An 18,490-nucleotide genomic window follows, 5' to 3' on the forward strand; every position below is an offset into this window, starting at 1 on the left:
CTTTCAGCCTTTGACCTCCTCATGTGCAGAAGGATTAAGACTGCTTACTTCAAATCTTTCCAATAAGAGATGTTCTCAAAGCTTTGAACTGAACACCAAGATGACCCTACTTTCTTATTTGAAACTGAACTAATGTCCCTGGTATAATATCCTTGGTATAAGTCTGAAATGTCACCTCACCCCTCTTTGCCCAAGTGATTCACAGCACCTGGTAATCCCATCAAGACTGGGCAAATGCATTTTGTTATCTCCCATTACAGCTTACAAGGTATTTTTGCCTACGCATACAATTACTTTTTATCAGAGCAGCTCACCTAGATTTGAACACACACATACTGAAAGAAGCGGGTGAGCATAAGGGACTGCCTGAAGAAACTCTGAACCCAATGATACACCTTCCCCCCTCAAAGAGACAAGGTTGTTCAAATTTGCAGTCTTTCTATATAAAATGTCATTTCTATTTAATATATTGACATATATTTCTGTCTCCTAATAAGCCTATTTTCTTCAATGAAATTTTCAGTGAGCCTTATGCATGACACTCCTTGGATATTCATTATCAAAGCAGACTGAAGTTTTACAAAGAGCAGAAATAAATTAAAATCCAGTGGATCAAAGGAAGCATCAGGTGCTGTGCTAGCAGCAGAAAAGAGTGAGTGGTCTCTCATATCAGTGAAATTTATTTCAGTCTACATGCAAACTATAAATGATGATCTGACCCTCAGTACAAGCAACATAACTTGGCACATTAATAATAAATTCAGGTAGCCAAAAACGCCCAGAAATAGGTGAGAGCTTTGCAGAACATGTTCATCTAACTGTCATAAGAAGGCTTAGGAGAAGTTAACTAAAATCTCAGGCTGGTGCTTTTCTTCACAGTCCCAGGACATACCAGGCAGTGGATGAAGGCTGACATGCAGTGACAGCCCCTCTGTGCTGTTTGTGTCATTGAGAGACTTCCTGTATGCAATGTTTCATTTTTCATGGGAATACCCTACAGTATTTCTTTACATCTCAAAAGAGGTATGAATGTATCCTGCTGCACATGATATTTTCCTTAGAAGATGCATGCACTATTTTTTGTGTGTGCATGTATATCTTGTGTTTGGGAAAGAACACAGGTACACACCAGGACATGTACACAGTGTATGAAATTTGACATTAAACCACATCAAAGTATGTGAGGTAAAAAGAAAACAGATATGATTGCTTAATAACATGCAAAATACTTTTTGTGCGGTGCCTAAAAAAGGAAGTGTTTCATATTCAGTTGAAAATGGGTGTAGGGCTCTACATTTGATGGTTGCATGAATCCTCCTCCACCTTTGGTTTAAACATCAAGGTGGGAGAAGCCTCTAGGCTCATCTCATTACACGACTCTTTTCTTCTCCTGAAATACAAAATTTGATGCTTAAGGCAGCAGAAGCAATGTTAAAGTGACTTGAATTACGTGATCCCAGTATTCCCCCAATTCCTTCTCCCTCCCTTAGCTTTTACATCTGACCTGACATCATATGGCATGGAATTGCTCTTTGGTTAATTTGTGTCAACTTGCCTGGCTCTGTCTCTTCCCAGGATCTTGTGCACTCCCAGCCTCTTGCTGGGGGAAAATGCTGGGAGTCAGCCCTGACGCAGTGCCAGCCCTGCCCAGCAGCGCCAGAGCACCGATGTGTCACCAGCACCTTCCTGGGTACCAGTGCGAAGCACAGCAGTGTGAGGGCTGCTGAGGAAAAATGAGCTCCAGCTCAGCCAGACCCAATACACCTTTGTATGATATTTAGCAAGGACTTGGGTCAAAACTAGCCAGGTAAATGTCATCCCTGTGTTGATAATCTCTTTCAGAAAACTCACAAACAGCAGCAAAGGCTTTCTTCAGGCTTGTGTGAGCATTTCCAGAAGCTCCATCACTCACCACAACACATTTTTGCTGACTTGCAAGCTGCCATTCTTTTCCTACATGAGCTGTGACTCTTTCCTTTGCACTTACAGACAGTTTACACTTAAAACACACAAGACTATTGCAAGTTTGTTAAGGTGAAGCATGTTACTTAACATAATCATCTGACTAACTCAAAAAGTATAAATAGCTGCTAGAGGAGTAGAACTCAGACCTTTTAGCCTCTGCACCCACTCTTGAAAAAGATTCTGGTCTGCTGACCTTGCGAAGTGTGACCCCACCATCTCGCAGTGACAGCAACAGTAAACACACTTTCTTTCCCATGCATTATTCTATGCTAATCTTCCCACAACTCAGGATTTACACTTTTCTGAAGAAGTGAAATAATTTAGGTGTTTTAACTATATGGCTATCAGAAGAGATTTTGAATTTAAGCAAAAACAAGTCAAAACAAGCAAAACAAAAAACAGTAAAAAACGATACAAACATAAAATGCATATATATATTAAAAAGGAATATAAAACAAATTCAAAGGGAATCTCAGCAAGGATTTATAGTGCAAAAAACACAAGCTCTTCTTTAATGATTTACATGCATCTCCAGAACTCTTAATTAAAGTATATATTCATATAGTGAATAGCTGATAATCTTTTCTTCTATATGCATGTGAGATGATGGACTTTATAAATACTATGCATAATGAAAGTACAAACCATCAATCTGACATCACACTAATTCATTTTAGACAAAATATATTTACATTGAATTATTTCACAGTCACAAATAAATTGTTATTCACAAATAGTGTCACTTAAATGTTGTTTTACATGGACTTAGCAGGAAATTTATATTACAATACATTACTTCTGGAAAAACAATGTATTAACTGACAACAACCACTATAAAAATGAATTTATATTGCTTCAGTTTTCCTGCTACAAAATAATGAAAGTGCATGTAAACAGAGTATTTTTATTATTATTACTATACTCCATGAAAGCCATGCACAGTATTACTATGCTCAGTGGCAAAAGCAATGTGCAGAAATATGTAGGGTTATATTGGGAAAAATTTCTTTGTTGTAATCAAAAAGGGCAGCATATTAGCAGCAATCTTACAGCCTTTCCCTCAAGGTAGATGCTCATTTTCAGGAGATGTTGACAGTTAATCTCTCCTACTTTTCAAGTGTTACCAGAAATTAAAATGGCTCACCTTTCTATTGACTTTTTTCTGAGGGATTTGCCACTTTACTACAGCTGGAGTCTAAGTTTTAAATAAAAGCAAATTTTGTCTATTATAAAGAAAAAAACAAACCAGAACTGCTCTTACTGGTCTTTATCATAAGAGCTTTTGCAGAAAAGGTGATGACAAAAATTACTTCTTTGGAAATCCCTCAAGTTGGACTATTTGTAGAAAAAACCAAAATATTATTGAATGTTATTGGGAAAAAACCTGATTTTATATTGACAGTGTACATGCTCCACTTGACATTTCCTTTCCAGCCTCAGACAGCAACTAAGCTCCACCCAGCCAGTTGCTCACTCCTCTCTCAGCAGGTGGATGGGGCAGATAAAATGAAGAAAATATTAATAAGAACAATTATAAAAGAAATAGAATATATGTAACAAATTCTGTGCATTGCAATTTCTCACCACTCACAGACTGATGCCCAGCTGTTTTCCCAGCTGTGAACCCTGGTCAGGTTTCTCCCTAGTTTATACATTGAGCCTGATGTTCCATGGTATGGAATGTCACTTTGGACTATTTAGGTCAGTGTGCTGCTGGCTGCATCCCCTTCCAGCCTCTTGTGCCTTCTCACTGGCAGGACATGAGAAGCTAAAAAGTTCTCAACTCAGTATAAAAACCACTTAGGAACAACTCAAATATCAATGTTTTACCAACATTATTCTCATCCTAAATCCAAACCTCAGCACTGCACCAGCTACGAGGGAGAAAATTAACTCCATCCAAGCTGAAGTCAGGACACACATTTGGACTGTATGCAAAGCATCTCATTCTTCCTTTTTTTTTTTTTTTTTTTTTTTTTTTTTTTTTCCTTTTTCTTCTAATTATAACATTTCCTCTTTCTCTGCTGTTCCCCAGAGTGCTAGGCCTGCTGGAGTTCTTCCAGGAGCATGAGCAATGATTGTACAGTTGGTGTCTTAACCCTGCCTCATAGCTCTCAATATCTCTGCATGGGGCAGAATGAGCTAGAGCCTTCAAAAGATCAGGGGACCTCATTTGTGCCCAATGAGCACATGCTTTGCCCCAGACCAAAGCTCTCTTATACTTTAAGCCTCCAGATGGATACTTCTCCTATTCCAAGTGATCCTTTTCAATTAGTTGTTTGCCTACTGTTAGATGACACACTCCCTTTACTGGGTACAAAATCACCATCAAAAACGTTGAGCTTCACAATTTGCTTTCTCTGTAGCTGCTCCCTCAGGGCTAATGTCACTACTCCTGTTAATCCACTACCTTTTGCATCTGTTTCCAATTAAAAATTAAGGAAGCATTTAACTGCTTTAATACCATTCATCCACTGCTTTTACAAAGGGTCCCTGTGAGCTGGCAGCACTCTGGTCAACAGGCAGCTCCAAGAACATGTGTACGCTGATGATTGATGCTAAGTTACAAATTCACTGCTGGTTCTTGTACTTTGTCTCAAAGTGCCAAACACTGTCTTTGCCTAGCCCCAGGTTGCATGAACCTTCCTCTACTTCCTTCACCAAATTCTTCAATGTCCATCTTCTGTACAAGCCAGGAAAAGCAGCGAGTCCCTGTTGTAGCACAGATAATGCCAAGTGCCTGTGTACTCAGAAGGGCTTTCTTCCAAACCTAAGTAGCTGTGTGGTTTCTCCCCAAAGTGAAAGATGTTGTTTTGCTTTTAAAACACACACAAATTTCCTTGTTTTCATCATCTTTTTGCAAAACTTGTTTAACAGTGTCTCATTCGGGAATACAAGAGCAAAGCAGACTGCTTGGACATGGACCAAATACTGTCTCATGGAATACAACTTCCTGTAAGTACCAAGTTATACTTTAAAGGTTATTTTCATCTTCCTATGTTAAATAGAAATACTGAAACTACCAAGTATTCAGATCTAGCTTTGGTCAAAGAATTACTGTTTTCAGACGGTCATAGTATTCCTGGGTTTTGCTATCTTGCAGATTTTGAATTACAAGCTATTAAAATTTCTGTCATTTGTCAGCCATGGCTCCAAAGATCTGAAGAACAGCTTTTGAATCTTATGTCATTCTTCTGCTAATTGTTTCTGGAATTAATTCTGTTCCAGGTACCATATGCAACTGAGTTACCACTCAGACAGATCATTTCAGACCATTTCTGAAAGACCCCCAGCCCAGCTGCACAGCCTTATATAAATGTGAGCCTTTGTGAAAGACAACCAGAGATCCTCCCTGTCTCACAGAAGAGCCTCATAAAAGTCCAAAGTCCTCTCCTTTTAGAAAATCCTAGAAGTTCAGGAAAGTGTAAAGAGCTGGCAGAAGGAAGGAATTGACATGAAAGATGTAGTGAGATGAAAGGAAAGGTTAAAACATAACAGCAACTGAAGAAACAAAAGGGACAGCGTGGAAGCATGGGTAAGTATGACGAAAAACTGAAGATGAGGGCAAAATGGTGGAAGGGAAAAGAGACAGGAAAATGTGGTGTAGGCATCTCAAACTCCAAGAGTCTATGAAGTTTTTGCTTGTTTAGCAACAGTACCTTGTGAAAAAAAAAGCAGCATTGGAAAGAATCCCACACTATGGAAAAGCTAACAAAACATTAATTATCAGTTGTCAGCTGGAGTATTCGAAGTTTCTATTTATGAAAGGTATACAACATGAGTGCACAGTTTCAGATAATCATGTCGTCAGGGGCTATTTCTAAATAATGTTATTTGCAAAAATGCAGAGCAACCTTCTATTTCCTCTATATTCCTTCTCCAAAATGAATCACTGATAATGCCTGCATGATATAATTAAAATTCTGCTTACTCTAGAAATCTGCAAAAACCATGAAGACAATGCAGCTTCACCTGACCACATGTGAAATGTAGGGCACAGAATCACACACATAATTGGACTTATCTTCATAGTTCAAGTCCTCCTTTAGGCTTCAAACTGTGACTGGAAATAGTTTAAGATACTTGATCACTCAGATTGGAACTAAATTAGCATTGTACACATAAGCAGTCAGCCACAGGATTTAGTTTACTATTGCAATGAGAGCTCAAGGAAAGACTCAGGTGTGAACCTCTCAGTATTGTACACTGTCTGCAAGCCCTGAACTTTGAAGTCATGGCACACAGACTTTCAATCAGTCAGTAATACAAAATTAAAATCTCAATTTTTTCACACAGTAAAGCTCACAGGAGGCTATTTTCAGGTCACAAGTATTATTACCACCAGCGCAACTAAATATAAGATACCCTTTGAAACATATTAGTCCCTCTGTGAAAACAACATCTGCTTCAAGCAGTTTACCCTGGCAACTTCTGTTCACTGGGTGAGGCTCCTTGTACACTTGTGACACCAAAGCCAACTCGAGTTTGCTGACAGCACATTGGTCTGTTATATTGAGACCAGAACTTGCCTTACGTGCACCATCTTCCAAGAAAAATCCACAACAAAACCAGGAGACGAAGTTTTCACTTTACCCTTGACAAGTACTGCCACAGTGACCATCTGCCATCTCCACACATCTAACAAGACAAAGGCCATTGGAAACCACAACCTTTCTTGAAAGCCCAGGTAAAAAGAAAAGAAATCCATTTTCCATGGACTTAACAATATCACTACCACTCTTTCTAAGTCCAAGGAAAGTAGCAACCATACAGTATGTGTCAATAAGTCTTCATATGATGCATCTATGTGTCTATAGTTTTCTACAGCTCCTCACATTCTACCTATATAATTATTTTTTTTATTGCAACAGTAAATATATCCTTCATTTATTTCTCATAAAATTTAAAATATATGGAAAAACAGCACTACCAGACTTACTGACTGTTATATAAAGCTGTATTTCCCATTTATACATTTGGCAGGCAAGTAAACACACTACTTTTTTCAATTTTACATTTTTATTTATCTGCAGTCCCACATTAGTCCAAGTATTCTATTTTTGTTATCTATGGATGTTTCTATTTTCATTTTGTTGTTGTCAGTATTTTCACAAAATGTAAACATAAGAAAAATAAAAAAAAAATGGTTTTGTAATGACATTTTAAATATTAATAGGGAACAGTATCATTTTTATTTTCATATCTTTGATACCAAGATTCAGAGCCTAACCTCTGAATGTGTCACCATTAACATGTCTACATCTATTGTTTATTTTTTCACAACTGAGGTAAATTCAACTGTCTTGTTGAAACTTGGTTGAAAGCATTTTAAAGAAGAATCACAGAATATCTGGAGTTGGAAAGGACCCATACAGATCACTGAGTTAATTCCAAGTTGTCAAAATAATACTTTAATTTGATAGGGGGCTTTCAAATAGTAAACAGATACTATATTCTGTGATCTGCAACATAAATTATTGCTCAAATATATTTGCTATGGAGGTTTAAAATACTAAATAAAGTCTTTAAGCATTGAACTCAATATTTAAATATTTACAGAATTAACTTTCAAATACTACACCTAATACTGTGAAGATGTTTCTTGTTACCTGCATTAACACAGTATTAGAGAGACTGGGAAACCATCCCCCTTTTTCTGGAGAAAGAGATCCAGTTTGACTTGTGATGCATGGATAGTTTTAGCTACATATGTAGGGCGACAGCTATAATACGTTCACAGCTGCCATTTTGGGGCTAATTAATACATTAATAGAAGAGAACATCCACCCTTCGTGATACATATTGTAACACACAAAGTAATTTCCTTCCACCTGCCTAGAATGGACTTGGATGTAGTTTCAATAAGAACATTTAACTCACCATCTTCATCTGTCTGGATAATGGTCTCCTCGCTTTCCTTCCTCCCTTCTGGGTTGGTTAAGATCATCTTGAGGCTGACATTTGTGTAGGGAGGCAAACGATCCACAACATGCTGGGGTGCTTTGGGGTCCATGTCCAAGCAGTCTGCTTTGCTCTCGTTGTGTCCACAGAAGTAGTGGTAGCATATAGTGACATTGAAAGTATGGCAACGAGTGATGTTGTAACCCAGAGATTCCCAATCCACAGCGATGTGTCTGGCCTGGATCTCAGCAATCTTCAGTGTTTTTGGTGTTCTCATAGGTTCTAGAAAATAGAGCATAATGAAGAAAATACTGTTAACATTCTTCATCCAGCACTGAACTGTAGCTGGTAGATGGTGCATTCAGGAATGTGAGAGTAAAGGAAGCACCCAACAAACAGGCAAGTATCATCCTTTGTACAGGAGGAAAAGATCTCTTTAATTTTTTTACTTCATTCCACTTTGTCCTGTCTTTAGTCAGTGATGGAAACAGCAGTAGTGAGAAAAAGAACAGTTAATTATCAGTGGAGCAATTCAAAGCAATTGAGAATACAGGCAACAGATGCAAGAAGAGTGACCAAAAGCCACCCAGCTGTCACTACTGGCTTCCCTTCTTGATTTCCCCCTTACCCTTTCCATTTTTTTTACCTGTGTAAATTAGATAATACATCATAATGGTAAAGAGTGAACATTTACTAAATCATGATTTATCATGCCACCAAGCAACATTGTATACTAATTATACTAATTACCTTACTAAACTAGCAGTTACAAAAACGATGCAGATATTAATTAGTGTTTATTATTTTAGTAATGAAGTTCTTCATTCAAGCAAAACCCCTTGGAAATAGCACAAAAAAGTGCTTTTGGATATTCCCATTGTATCCTTATTCCTTCAAAACCCCAAAACCATGATTTCTCTGAGCAGGTAATCTCTGACCTGCTCCCCAAGCTCAGCTGCTCTCCCCACGTGCATTTCCACCAGCAGAGTACGTGATGCTCCCCAAGATGTCATCAATCTTTCGCTGTCTCTCTAGTGCATTCATTCCTCATGCACGAGTAACTTTTATTGTTGAACTTAATTAAAATGATTACACAATGAAAATCATGACCATGTCTGTATATACTAGAGTTTCACTGAAAATATACCCTGCTAGTATATGCTTCCTTACCAGAGAAAATAAAGGCTGTTGTTGATACAGCTTCAGCCTTGTGTCCTTGCTGGTTTAAGGTCAAAGCACTCAAAATTGTTCAAGGAAGTGAAATATAGTATTTCTCTTTCTGAGTATAACCGTTCTTTGTAACTTGCATTGATGAGTTCCAACGAGGCAAAAACCAGCCAAAAGCACAGATGGTATATTGAAATAAGGAAATGTGAATCAGTGTAATGTATTCATCATGCAGTTTGCCAGACAAACTGCAAACATTTCGTTTCAAACATCAAAACAATGGAATTCTAAATATAACGTAAAGGTATTCCTTGTAACAGGATGAGTGTTGAGGACTAAAAATTACACCTATTTGTTGCCATGATCTATCCTTTTTACATTTTGAACAAGCACATATATAACCTTTGCCATTAAGTACTGATTTATCATATACAGTGAAAAATGTAATTAAATATGAAGACTTCCTGGGTAGTAGCTCCCTGAACACACTGTGTACTGTAACAATGGAGATTTGAAACTGAAAGATAGCATTGAAAAGGTCCTTGAGAGATAAGAGACTTGAAGAAAGGGAGAAAAAACCAAGGTTTTATAGAGAAAACAGCGCCTTGTGCTTTAGCAAGTATAGAGAGGTGTGAGGTGGTCATCAAAAGAAAAAAAAGTGGCAACATAGTAGATCTCCTAAAGGAGCTGATAAGGGTCTTCAAAGAATGAGTATTCCCTCAGCTACTGCAAGCACTTGGGGAAAAACTGAACACACTCAAGTGCCATGTAGGAAGAGAACTGTTAAGACAAATACATAAGTACATATTTATGTGTGTGTATATATATATATATATACACACAAAAGATCAGCCCTTTTCTCATGAATGACAGTGTAAATGTCATGTATTCCTAAGAGTTATACATACTCTAATTTAGAGTTTGAGGCCTAGAAGAGTAAACATCTCCTTCACCAAGGAAATGTATTATAGGCTGCTGTCCTTCTGAAATGGAATGATTTTTCTCATTTTAGTCATTTCCTCTTTGTTCTCCTACTCCAGTTTGTGCCTCTAACCACTCTCACTAGAGATAGAATTCAAACCTGAATTCAAAACTTATTGGAATCAAAACAACATAACACCTGGTGTCTGACCATAACATCTGAAACTATTAATGTTTGAAGCCAACTAATCAGTAACAGAAAACATTTTCATTTTGGATCTCCCATGACAAGATTTAAACTGCATTTACACTATATAGCACAGCACTTTCAAGAGAGAAGAAAAAAAACTAAAAGCTTTGTTAAACTTAAAGAAAAATTATTTTACAATTCTATGCAAATTTTACAAATGTGTCACAGCATCAAAGGAGATAATGAAAAGCATCCTTTATTCACCTGTCAAAAAGGAAAGAATGAAAGACAGAGTGTGATCTCGCTTTTTCACAAGTATTCCCTTCTTTGGCAGAAATTAAACAACTTCTGCAATATTGAGATGGTAATTAAAGTCTGCAGAGTCTCTCAACAGCTTTAGTAAACTCTGCCAACTGTCCCACTGCTCCTAAAACGATGCTTTAAAAACACAATTTTACTCTTTCTTCTGGGCAATGTTCATCTTGGGAATCTCTAGAGGTAAAGACCAATTGTTTTAAACTACCACACCACAAAGTCTCCATCTGTAACACCTCAGTAAAAAGCAATCTTCGAATAATTACTTTTCTCAGATAAAGCGCTATTGAATTTTTGAGTAGGCTTCCCAAAGATCTCAACCATCTCATTAAGAATAGCCTTGATCATGATGGGAGCAAATAGTGTTCTTTTTTTTTTTTTAATTTCCCATCACAATTTAGGGTTTGTGTTTCACTGAAACATTTCTTTAGTCCTACAGGGATTTTATTTCAATTAGTGCATTCTCATTTATTGATACTCTTTGAGTACTGCTAATCTAAATAATTCAATTCACATCTTGTTTTCCCAGTTTTCTTCCCATCTTTCTTCTTCAAGTCACATCTAGAACTTTTATCCAAAATACAGGGAGACTTTCAAGCACATGAATTCTTACTTCTTTGTTGAATTACCCATGTCAAATAGGCACCGTATGACAAAGAGGGAAGAAATAAGATGCCCTCAAAATACCTTACACTCAATCCTTAAGCTGTCCACTGGAGTGTCAATAATGATGGCAGAAGGCACTTAATATTTTTCAAACATTAATTTAGCAATTACCCCTATGAGACATGTAAGTGGTGTTAAAACTTTTCTGTGAAGAGAAAGAGGCACAAAAAAAGTTAATAACTTGCTCAAAGCTACAGAGCAAATTACTGCCAGGGCCACAAGAAAATGGAACCCAGCTGCCAGGTCACTGGTGGCCATCAGACACCAGGCTGCAGCAATGCAAAAAGCTCATGTACAAAGCATGTGCCAATGCTTCCACATTCTAACTCCAATCCTACACTCCAGTCCTTTTTAAAAAACAGGCTTGGTGGGGTTTTTTTAAAGGTTTTCTTAGAACAAGTTTGAAAAAGCATAACAGTGCCCAGACACTAATTGAATATCTGAGCATAAGGACATGGTATTTGAAAAACAATAATTTGGCTTATTCTTTTAGAAAGATTTCTTGATTGAGAGCTTCAAATTTGAATGAAACAGCTTTTTTTTTTTTTCATTAAATCTTGTATTTCAAATTTAAATTTTTTTGGGAGGTGATATTCAGAATTTATTTATCTTTTTCAAGCCTTTTTCTCCATCAGATAAAAGGCTGGAGGGAGTTCTGTGGTGACAGCAGAAAGTATGCAGGACTTCTGTTGTTGCAGGAAATTCAATATCCTGTGACTGCATCAAGCTCTTAGAACATCCTGACTGGCAGAGTTAGATCTTCGAACAGAAACCCAACAACAAAGCATATGGAGGATTTGGTGGTGATGGTGGCAGTGGCAAGGTTGACCTTTAGAGTCTCATGAACACCTCTAATGATGACAGGCTCCCTTCTGCCAGACTTTGCCTGCCCACGGGATGCTGCTATGACCTCCACCCCATTTCTACCTCTACTTCCAGCCAGCTTCTCCCTCTGCCCTTTGCTTTTAACACCTGGCAATACCATCTCTGTTCTCCTCCTCACCCCTGCTTTGTGTCTTGGCACACAAATACTACCAAGTGCTTGCTGACTCATATTTATTATCCAATCTGACTGGTTTTAGCCTCATTGAGCCAATTAAAAACAGAGGCATTGAGGGAATATCAAAACAACAGAAAAAACAGAATGATAAGAGATCTGTACATTTGTACAGATTACTAAATCCTTAATCCTTATCCAGAAACAATGCAAAAGAATTACATGCATGTGGCACTCGATCACAACAATTTCTGGATCAAGAAGATTTAACCCAACATTATGTGATAAAATAAAGAACATTTTGGTAATTCACCAAAGCTAAACAATAGAGGGATAGATGGTGAAAGAGACAGAACCTGTTGACCCCATACAACCTTTCCAACTGCAGGATGATTTAATAAGACTCTCCAGATAGAAGATAAAATGAAATTCAATTTCTTTAGTGCTTGATAAGCAACACATGATATGACAGGTCAATATCAAGCCTCTTTGTAGAGATTATCTTCACTTACACAGAGATGGGAGTGAAAACAAAAACATTCACAGCTGTAGAAGCAGTAAGGTGAGAGCATGCATTTCATCTCAGAATCTCTTTTTAATGATTATATGTATTTGTCTGCTGTCAACCAGAGACAAACAGCTGTCCCAAAAGCTGTGAAAAAATCCCATACAAAGAGGCTAGCAAAGTGTGGCATGTGCTCTGCTGTTGCTGCCTTTTCTCAGAAATCCTAAATATTGACTGTAAGACAGTTTAATTTCCATGTACCTGGCAGAGGTAGGGAAATGAGATCTTCTGACAAGCAACCAGATTTGTTCATATGAAATGGAAAACAGTTGGACAAATTCTAAAGCACAAACATTTCAGATAAAGATAGCGCTTCTCAAAAACCAGCATATCCTGTTATACACTGTCTGTGTATTCAATCCTTTAACTGGGGATGGCTTTTGGATCCTTCCTCCCCATTGAACTCTTTCTAGTCTGTCATTACACTGAGGAGCCGACTTCCAATTTCTTCTTTAACCACATTGACTGAAATTCTTATCAAGTTTAAAAGCAACCCAGGTAGCCTTCATTGGTGACACTTCAGGTGAAAACTAACTGGACTTGGAAGCTGCAATAATGCACAAATTTTTGCATTTGAAGGAACTGAGGAGAGATGTGAGGCCTATGTTAAATGAAAACTCTCATATAGAAAAGCAAATCTATGACAATTGTTTTAAAAGTACAGGTAATAACCCTATACTTTAAAGCACACTGTTTCTTACCAAGACTCCTTTAATTATTTTGCTTTTTAACACAAAAACTACACAGACTAAAAAAAGCCCTTATATTTCTGCCAATATTCTCAGTCTGAACAGCCACTGGAATTTCCCCAACATTTGTTCTATTAGAACATGAGCCTCCTTGTCCTGTGGCTTCTCCTAATCTGTCCAGGGTAACTCTTTCCTTGGCATGTGGGAAATAAAAGAGGATTATTCTAAGATATCACCGTGGTTGTTGCTCCTTTTATAAGACCTTGCAGAACTTTCTCAGTTCATGCAAGGTCCTATAAAACCAAAATGTTCTCAAAACTTAAAGGGGAAAAAGAAAGTTACGGTCCTGTTGCTGTGAAGAATTATTCTGAAAGACCCCTGATAAGCACCTCGAAGAAAGGTAAGAGAGAAAAGCTGAAGAAAGCACAACCCACATAGGAATAGCTGTCAGAAGTGCAGTAAGGAAACAATAAACAAAAGATTTCTTGCTCATTTCAGCTGCTCTGCTCTCAATTATTACTTCTGTTATTAGCAAATGATGAATCAGAGAGAAAGGATTTTTTAATATAGCTACTAAACTCCTGACATCGTAAACTTGGTTAAGACTGCTGAACAGAGAAGTTTATGACTCATTAAAAAGGACCAAACTAGAATTAAATATTTCAAGACACAGCCATAGCCTCAGCAAGAACTATGCACATCAACTTCGATCACTTCTGCACTTCTGGGGGTAATGTGCTGTTGTCAAAGGAGCAAACTGTAATTAAGTTATGTTATGAACAAAGCTAACAAAAATCCCTAGGTAAGGTGAGCTGTACTAGAATATCCATGCTAAAGCCCCTGAGTTCCAAGGATTATTAACCTACAAGTCCAAGAGAATTTACTTCAGATTAACTCCCAATAACTCCATTATTTAACAATATGATGATAATACAGGCAGATCCTTCAGTCATCCCTAAAATGCCATGCATTTCAGACTGATTTCCATAAACCAGTCTGTATGACAAAATAAATCTTGCCAATTCTATTCAAGTTTCTTGTCTGTAAATGGCAGATTTTTGACCATTTCTAAGTAGGGTTAAAGACAGCTTAGAAGTAAAAGCATAAAATAATTATCAGCATTGGCCCCAATTTTTACTACATAGTGATAGTTCATGAACTACTTACCTTTAGTCAGGGATTGTCTTCTTCTTACTTGATCTGTATTCCAGCCCTAAACCACACCAGATTATATTATCAACTGGATCAGTATTGATGCAGGATGATATAAAGCATCAATATGCCTTTTTCATATGTTATTGGAATAAAATACTATCATACTGTTGGAGTACCTGAACTCCCTCATTCTCAGAACCTACAAAAACCAGGACATCTGTCACGTAGATAAATGCAAGTTGGAAAGCCTAACAGAGGTACTTGCTTGTAGGGCCTTTTGTTTGGTTGCATTGACTTCATTTGTTTTGGGTGGTTTTTTACGGTTGGTTTGTTGTTGTTTTTTTTTTTAAATCTTGTTACACATCAGCATATAAACATCTGGTTTTAGGCAGCCACATTTGAAAACTCAGCCTTTCAGTCTTTTTAAACTTAGAAGCATTAATAAATACCGAATACCAAAGGAAGAGAAGTTAATGAAGTTGACATAAGTAGTACAATTGGAAGTCTTTCCTGCAGTCTGACAAGAAAGAAAAAATTAACAGGTACTTATTCCCACAACAAAAGTCATAGGGATTGCTGGGCATCTCCCTTCTCAAATGTGTGACACATACATAATACAAAACAAATATTGATGCAAACATAGAAAGAATTAACTTTTTGTGTATTAGCATGTCCATCTGTTTGTCATGTGAAATATGAACCCAGAATAAATGAAACTAACATATTTATACTCTGTTAGCATTACAGATTTATTTTGGTGCAAACAAATGTTGTAATACAATTGCACGAAAATCTATGAGTTTTTTCTTCTTTCACTTCATCTAGTGACTGATTTATTAAGCCAGCTTACAAATTTCTTATTAACCACATACTTCACGGAGCTAAAGAAAATATCTGAATTATTACTTAGATAATCAGCTCTACTACACTAGTTTCAGTAGCAATGAGGGGATATTCAATATATTTTTAGAACATATCTTTTTGGATGCAAAACACAGTTGTCCCTGCATCATAGGTGTAGTAAACAGATAAATATAACTGCACTACTGACAATTATTTGCCCATTTTCTCTTGATAGTACATTTATTCTGTTGCCTCCATGCATGATTAACAGTTTATGCATCCTTAGCATGTAATCAATAGCTGCAAAGTCTTGTATTAGTTTGAGAGATTAGACATCCCTTGATAATAAATTCTATTGACTTCTCTAGTTTAGCTTAGCTCCAAAAATCCACTTTCTTTTTTCTTTTCTTTTTAAATCTGAGTTTAAATAAAAAGTAACTATAGCATCTAGGAGAGGAGAGGAAAAGCTGGCATGTTCTCTTTAATTTCATTCTTCCAAATGAACAAAACCTATCTGATAGTATAAAAAAAATCAGCATATCAACAAGCATCAGACTGCAAGAGTAAACACAGGGGAAGTCTGACAGTACAAAATGCCTAGGAAGCCTGTTCAGGACTACAATTATCAATAAACAAATTTACAAAACTATTACTGATAGGGGAAAAAGTGAACCTTTGACTTGAAATATCAGGGCATGATTATATTAAAGCAGAATGAAAGATAAAATCTAAAGCAATAATAGTTATATTATAAAGAACATGTAGTGTGTATTTATACACACATGTATACACTTTTTACCCATCTTAACAGTGAACCTAACTATTCAATGCTATGAAGAAAGCATTTACAAACATTTATTTGAACATAAATTGCTATTATTGCTCTAGGTGATATATTGTTAATTTCTCTCCAATACACATTCATAAACATGTTTTTTATGGTTTTGTTTACAAACTATATATTTGGGAGCTTAGGATGTAATGAGTATTAAGCAAAATGACTTAAGTTGGAGCAGTGTGAATAAGCTAAACAAGAATTTTCTATGGATAGAGTTTAAGCTTCAGTTCCTTTCTCCTGTGTAGAAAACTTTCAGTCCTCCAAGTTAGAAAGCATAAATACCATCACGTGAAATAAATTTAAAAATGTGGAATGCAGTCTATAATAAACAATAGTAAGCACAAAGTACTTAGACTAGGAAAAAAGGCCATATTCACCTCTGATAACTAAGAATTGAGAATTGCAGGCAATTCTTATGATACCCACTTAAAACCTGTATACAATTTGTATGTGTGCATGTACACTCAGACCTGTGCAGATAAATTCACCTCCTCACAGGCAGGTAAAACATCCACCAAAATTCACCCTCTTTGTCTCTTCACACCTACTGAAATGGTCTCAACCCGATTTTGTCCTGTTTCCCTATTGCCTCACCTGGTTCCTGCTGCCCCTGGGGTCTTGGTTGAAACCATCCATCCTCCATCCCACTGCCTGCAACCCACAAAGTCTTGAGTTTCTACCTTGGTCACAGCCCATGAACTAACACATCCAATGTTGTGCTTGTGTGGCAAAACCCAATAACAACTTTGTGTTGCACCTTAATCTAGCCCCTTTCACAAATTCAATAACACAAGACTACATATCATGCAATGTATATATTGTATAGTGAAAAACATCTTTATATAATGCATATTATAAACCTTGGATGAAACACAGATTCATTAAGTTGTTTAAAACCAAAAGTAACACTGTAATATACAATGCCTCTGTTGCATGTATTTTGTCCCATAAGTGAAAAATCCAGGTAATTTATTTTTAAATGTTGAATGACAACACCTGTAGCTTCTATTGTAAAGAAAAGTTTTCTATAAGCAGTTGGAAATTTATTTAATTAATTGTCTTCTTATTCTTCATTAGCTCATACAAATTTAAGAACACAAATTGATAGTATAAGCAAGTTGTTTTCTTCAGGGGGAAAAAAAATACAGAAACAAAGAATATTTCATCTAACACTAAAATTTTGAATAAGATCAGAAACCATTTTCAATGGTATGAAGAATTCTAAAAATGCTGGTAAGGGGCCACAGGGAAAATTATTTTCTAAGCTGGTTACTTGCCTACTGTGAAATGGTACAATTTTTTAATTTCAATGAAATTTTATTACTTAAGTCACACAGTCACCTGCCAAAGTTTGACTAAACATGACTAAGAAAACTCCTTAATCATTGGTCAATCACCACTGCCAAATGACTACCACAACTCAATACTTGTACCTGTATGAATAATCTTCTTAATACCTTAATTTTATATTTCTTTACAGATATCTTAGACAACCTTCTGTGCATTTTAAGTGTCCCAATTTCAATTCAACTGTCCCTTGACGCGATGTACGAGTGAGAAAAAATTGCATTCCTGCATCAGCAGGCAAAGTGTTGTCCATGATTTGCTAATGGAACAGTCATGACATTTTCATTAGAAGATACAGCCCTAAGTTGAAATTTGCAGAGAAGAGCCTTTTTTTCTGAAAAGTTCTTTAAAACTTTCTTATAAGAAAGGAAAAGAATGATGAAGGAATATTTCCTTTTCATATTGTCTTGCTGTCTGGGCAAAATTGACATGGTATCAATGCTCTTTCCTAATCCCATGTGGCTGCAAAATCTGCAAGACTATTTTGGGAAATGGGACTGAATCCTGCAACCCTTTTGCTCCTGGAGCTGCTTCAACATAAGCAGGGCTCTGCAGAAGTGAGCTCACAAGCACCTTTAGCCACTGTGAAAGAAGGTCCTTGCAAAAAGAACATAAAAGCAATGAAAAGGCCTTGCTGACAGAGGTTCTAGCAAGTTGGGGAAGCGTTTTCTAAAATAGGTCATGAAAGTCAAATAATACTTTTCCATTTAGCTGCATAAAATGCTCTCATGAAATTGCCCTGTTGCTTCATTTTCAGCCATTTAGTGTTCTACCAAGCTGCTCTTTCCTGTCTAAGCAGAAACTTGGAAAACATAAAATAATTCACCTACAGTAAAAGAAATTAATGCATTTTAGAAACAATTTTCTCTTTGCAAACTTCCTCTGAACACTTCTGGCTTCTTCATTAAAAAACAGTAATGAAAAATGATCC

At 36.7% G+C, this 18,490-nt stretch overlaps 1 protein-coding gene across 12 annotated transcripts in view; it reads right to left on the minus strand.

Annotated features, from left to right (window-relative positions):
• Window positions 1–18,490, minus strand: part of PTPRK (protein tyrosine phosphatase receptor type K) — a 376,393-nt gene that overhangs the window by 81,718 nt on the left and 276,185 nt on the right. For all 12 annotated transcript variants that reach the window (XM_077782214.2, XM_085576521.1, XM_021547162.4 and 9 more), the window contains exon 8: window positions 7,846–8,148. In XM_077782214.2, coding sequence (XP_077638340.1) covers window positions 7,846–8,148 — 303 coding nt within the window. The remainder of the gene's footprint in view (window positions 1–7,845; window positions 8,149–18,490) is intronic.

This window comes from Lonchura striata, chromosome 3 (assembly GCF_050655825.1).
Source record: "Lonchura striata isolate lonStrDom1 chromosome 3, ASM5065582v1, whole genome shotgun sequence".
Classification (NCBI taxonomy): Eukaryota; Metazoa; Chordata; class Aves; order Passeriformes; family Estrildidae; genus Lonchura; species Lonchura striata.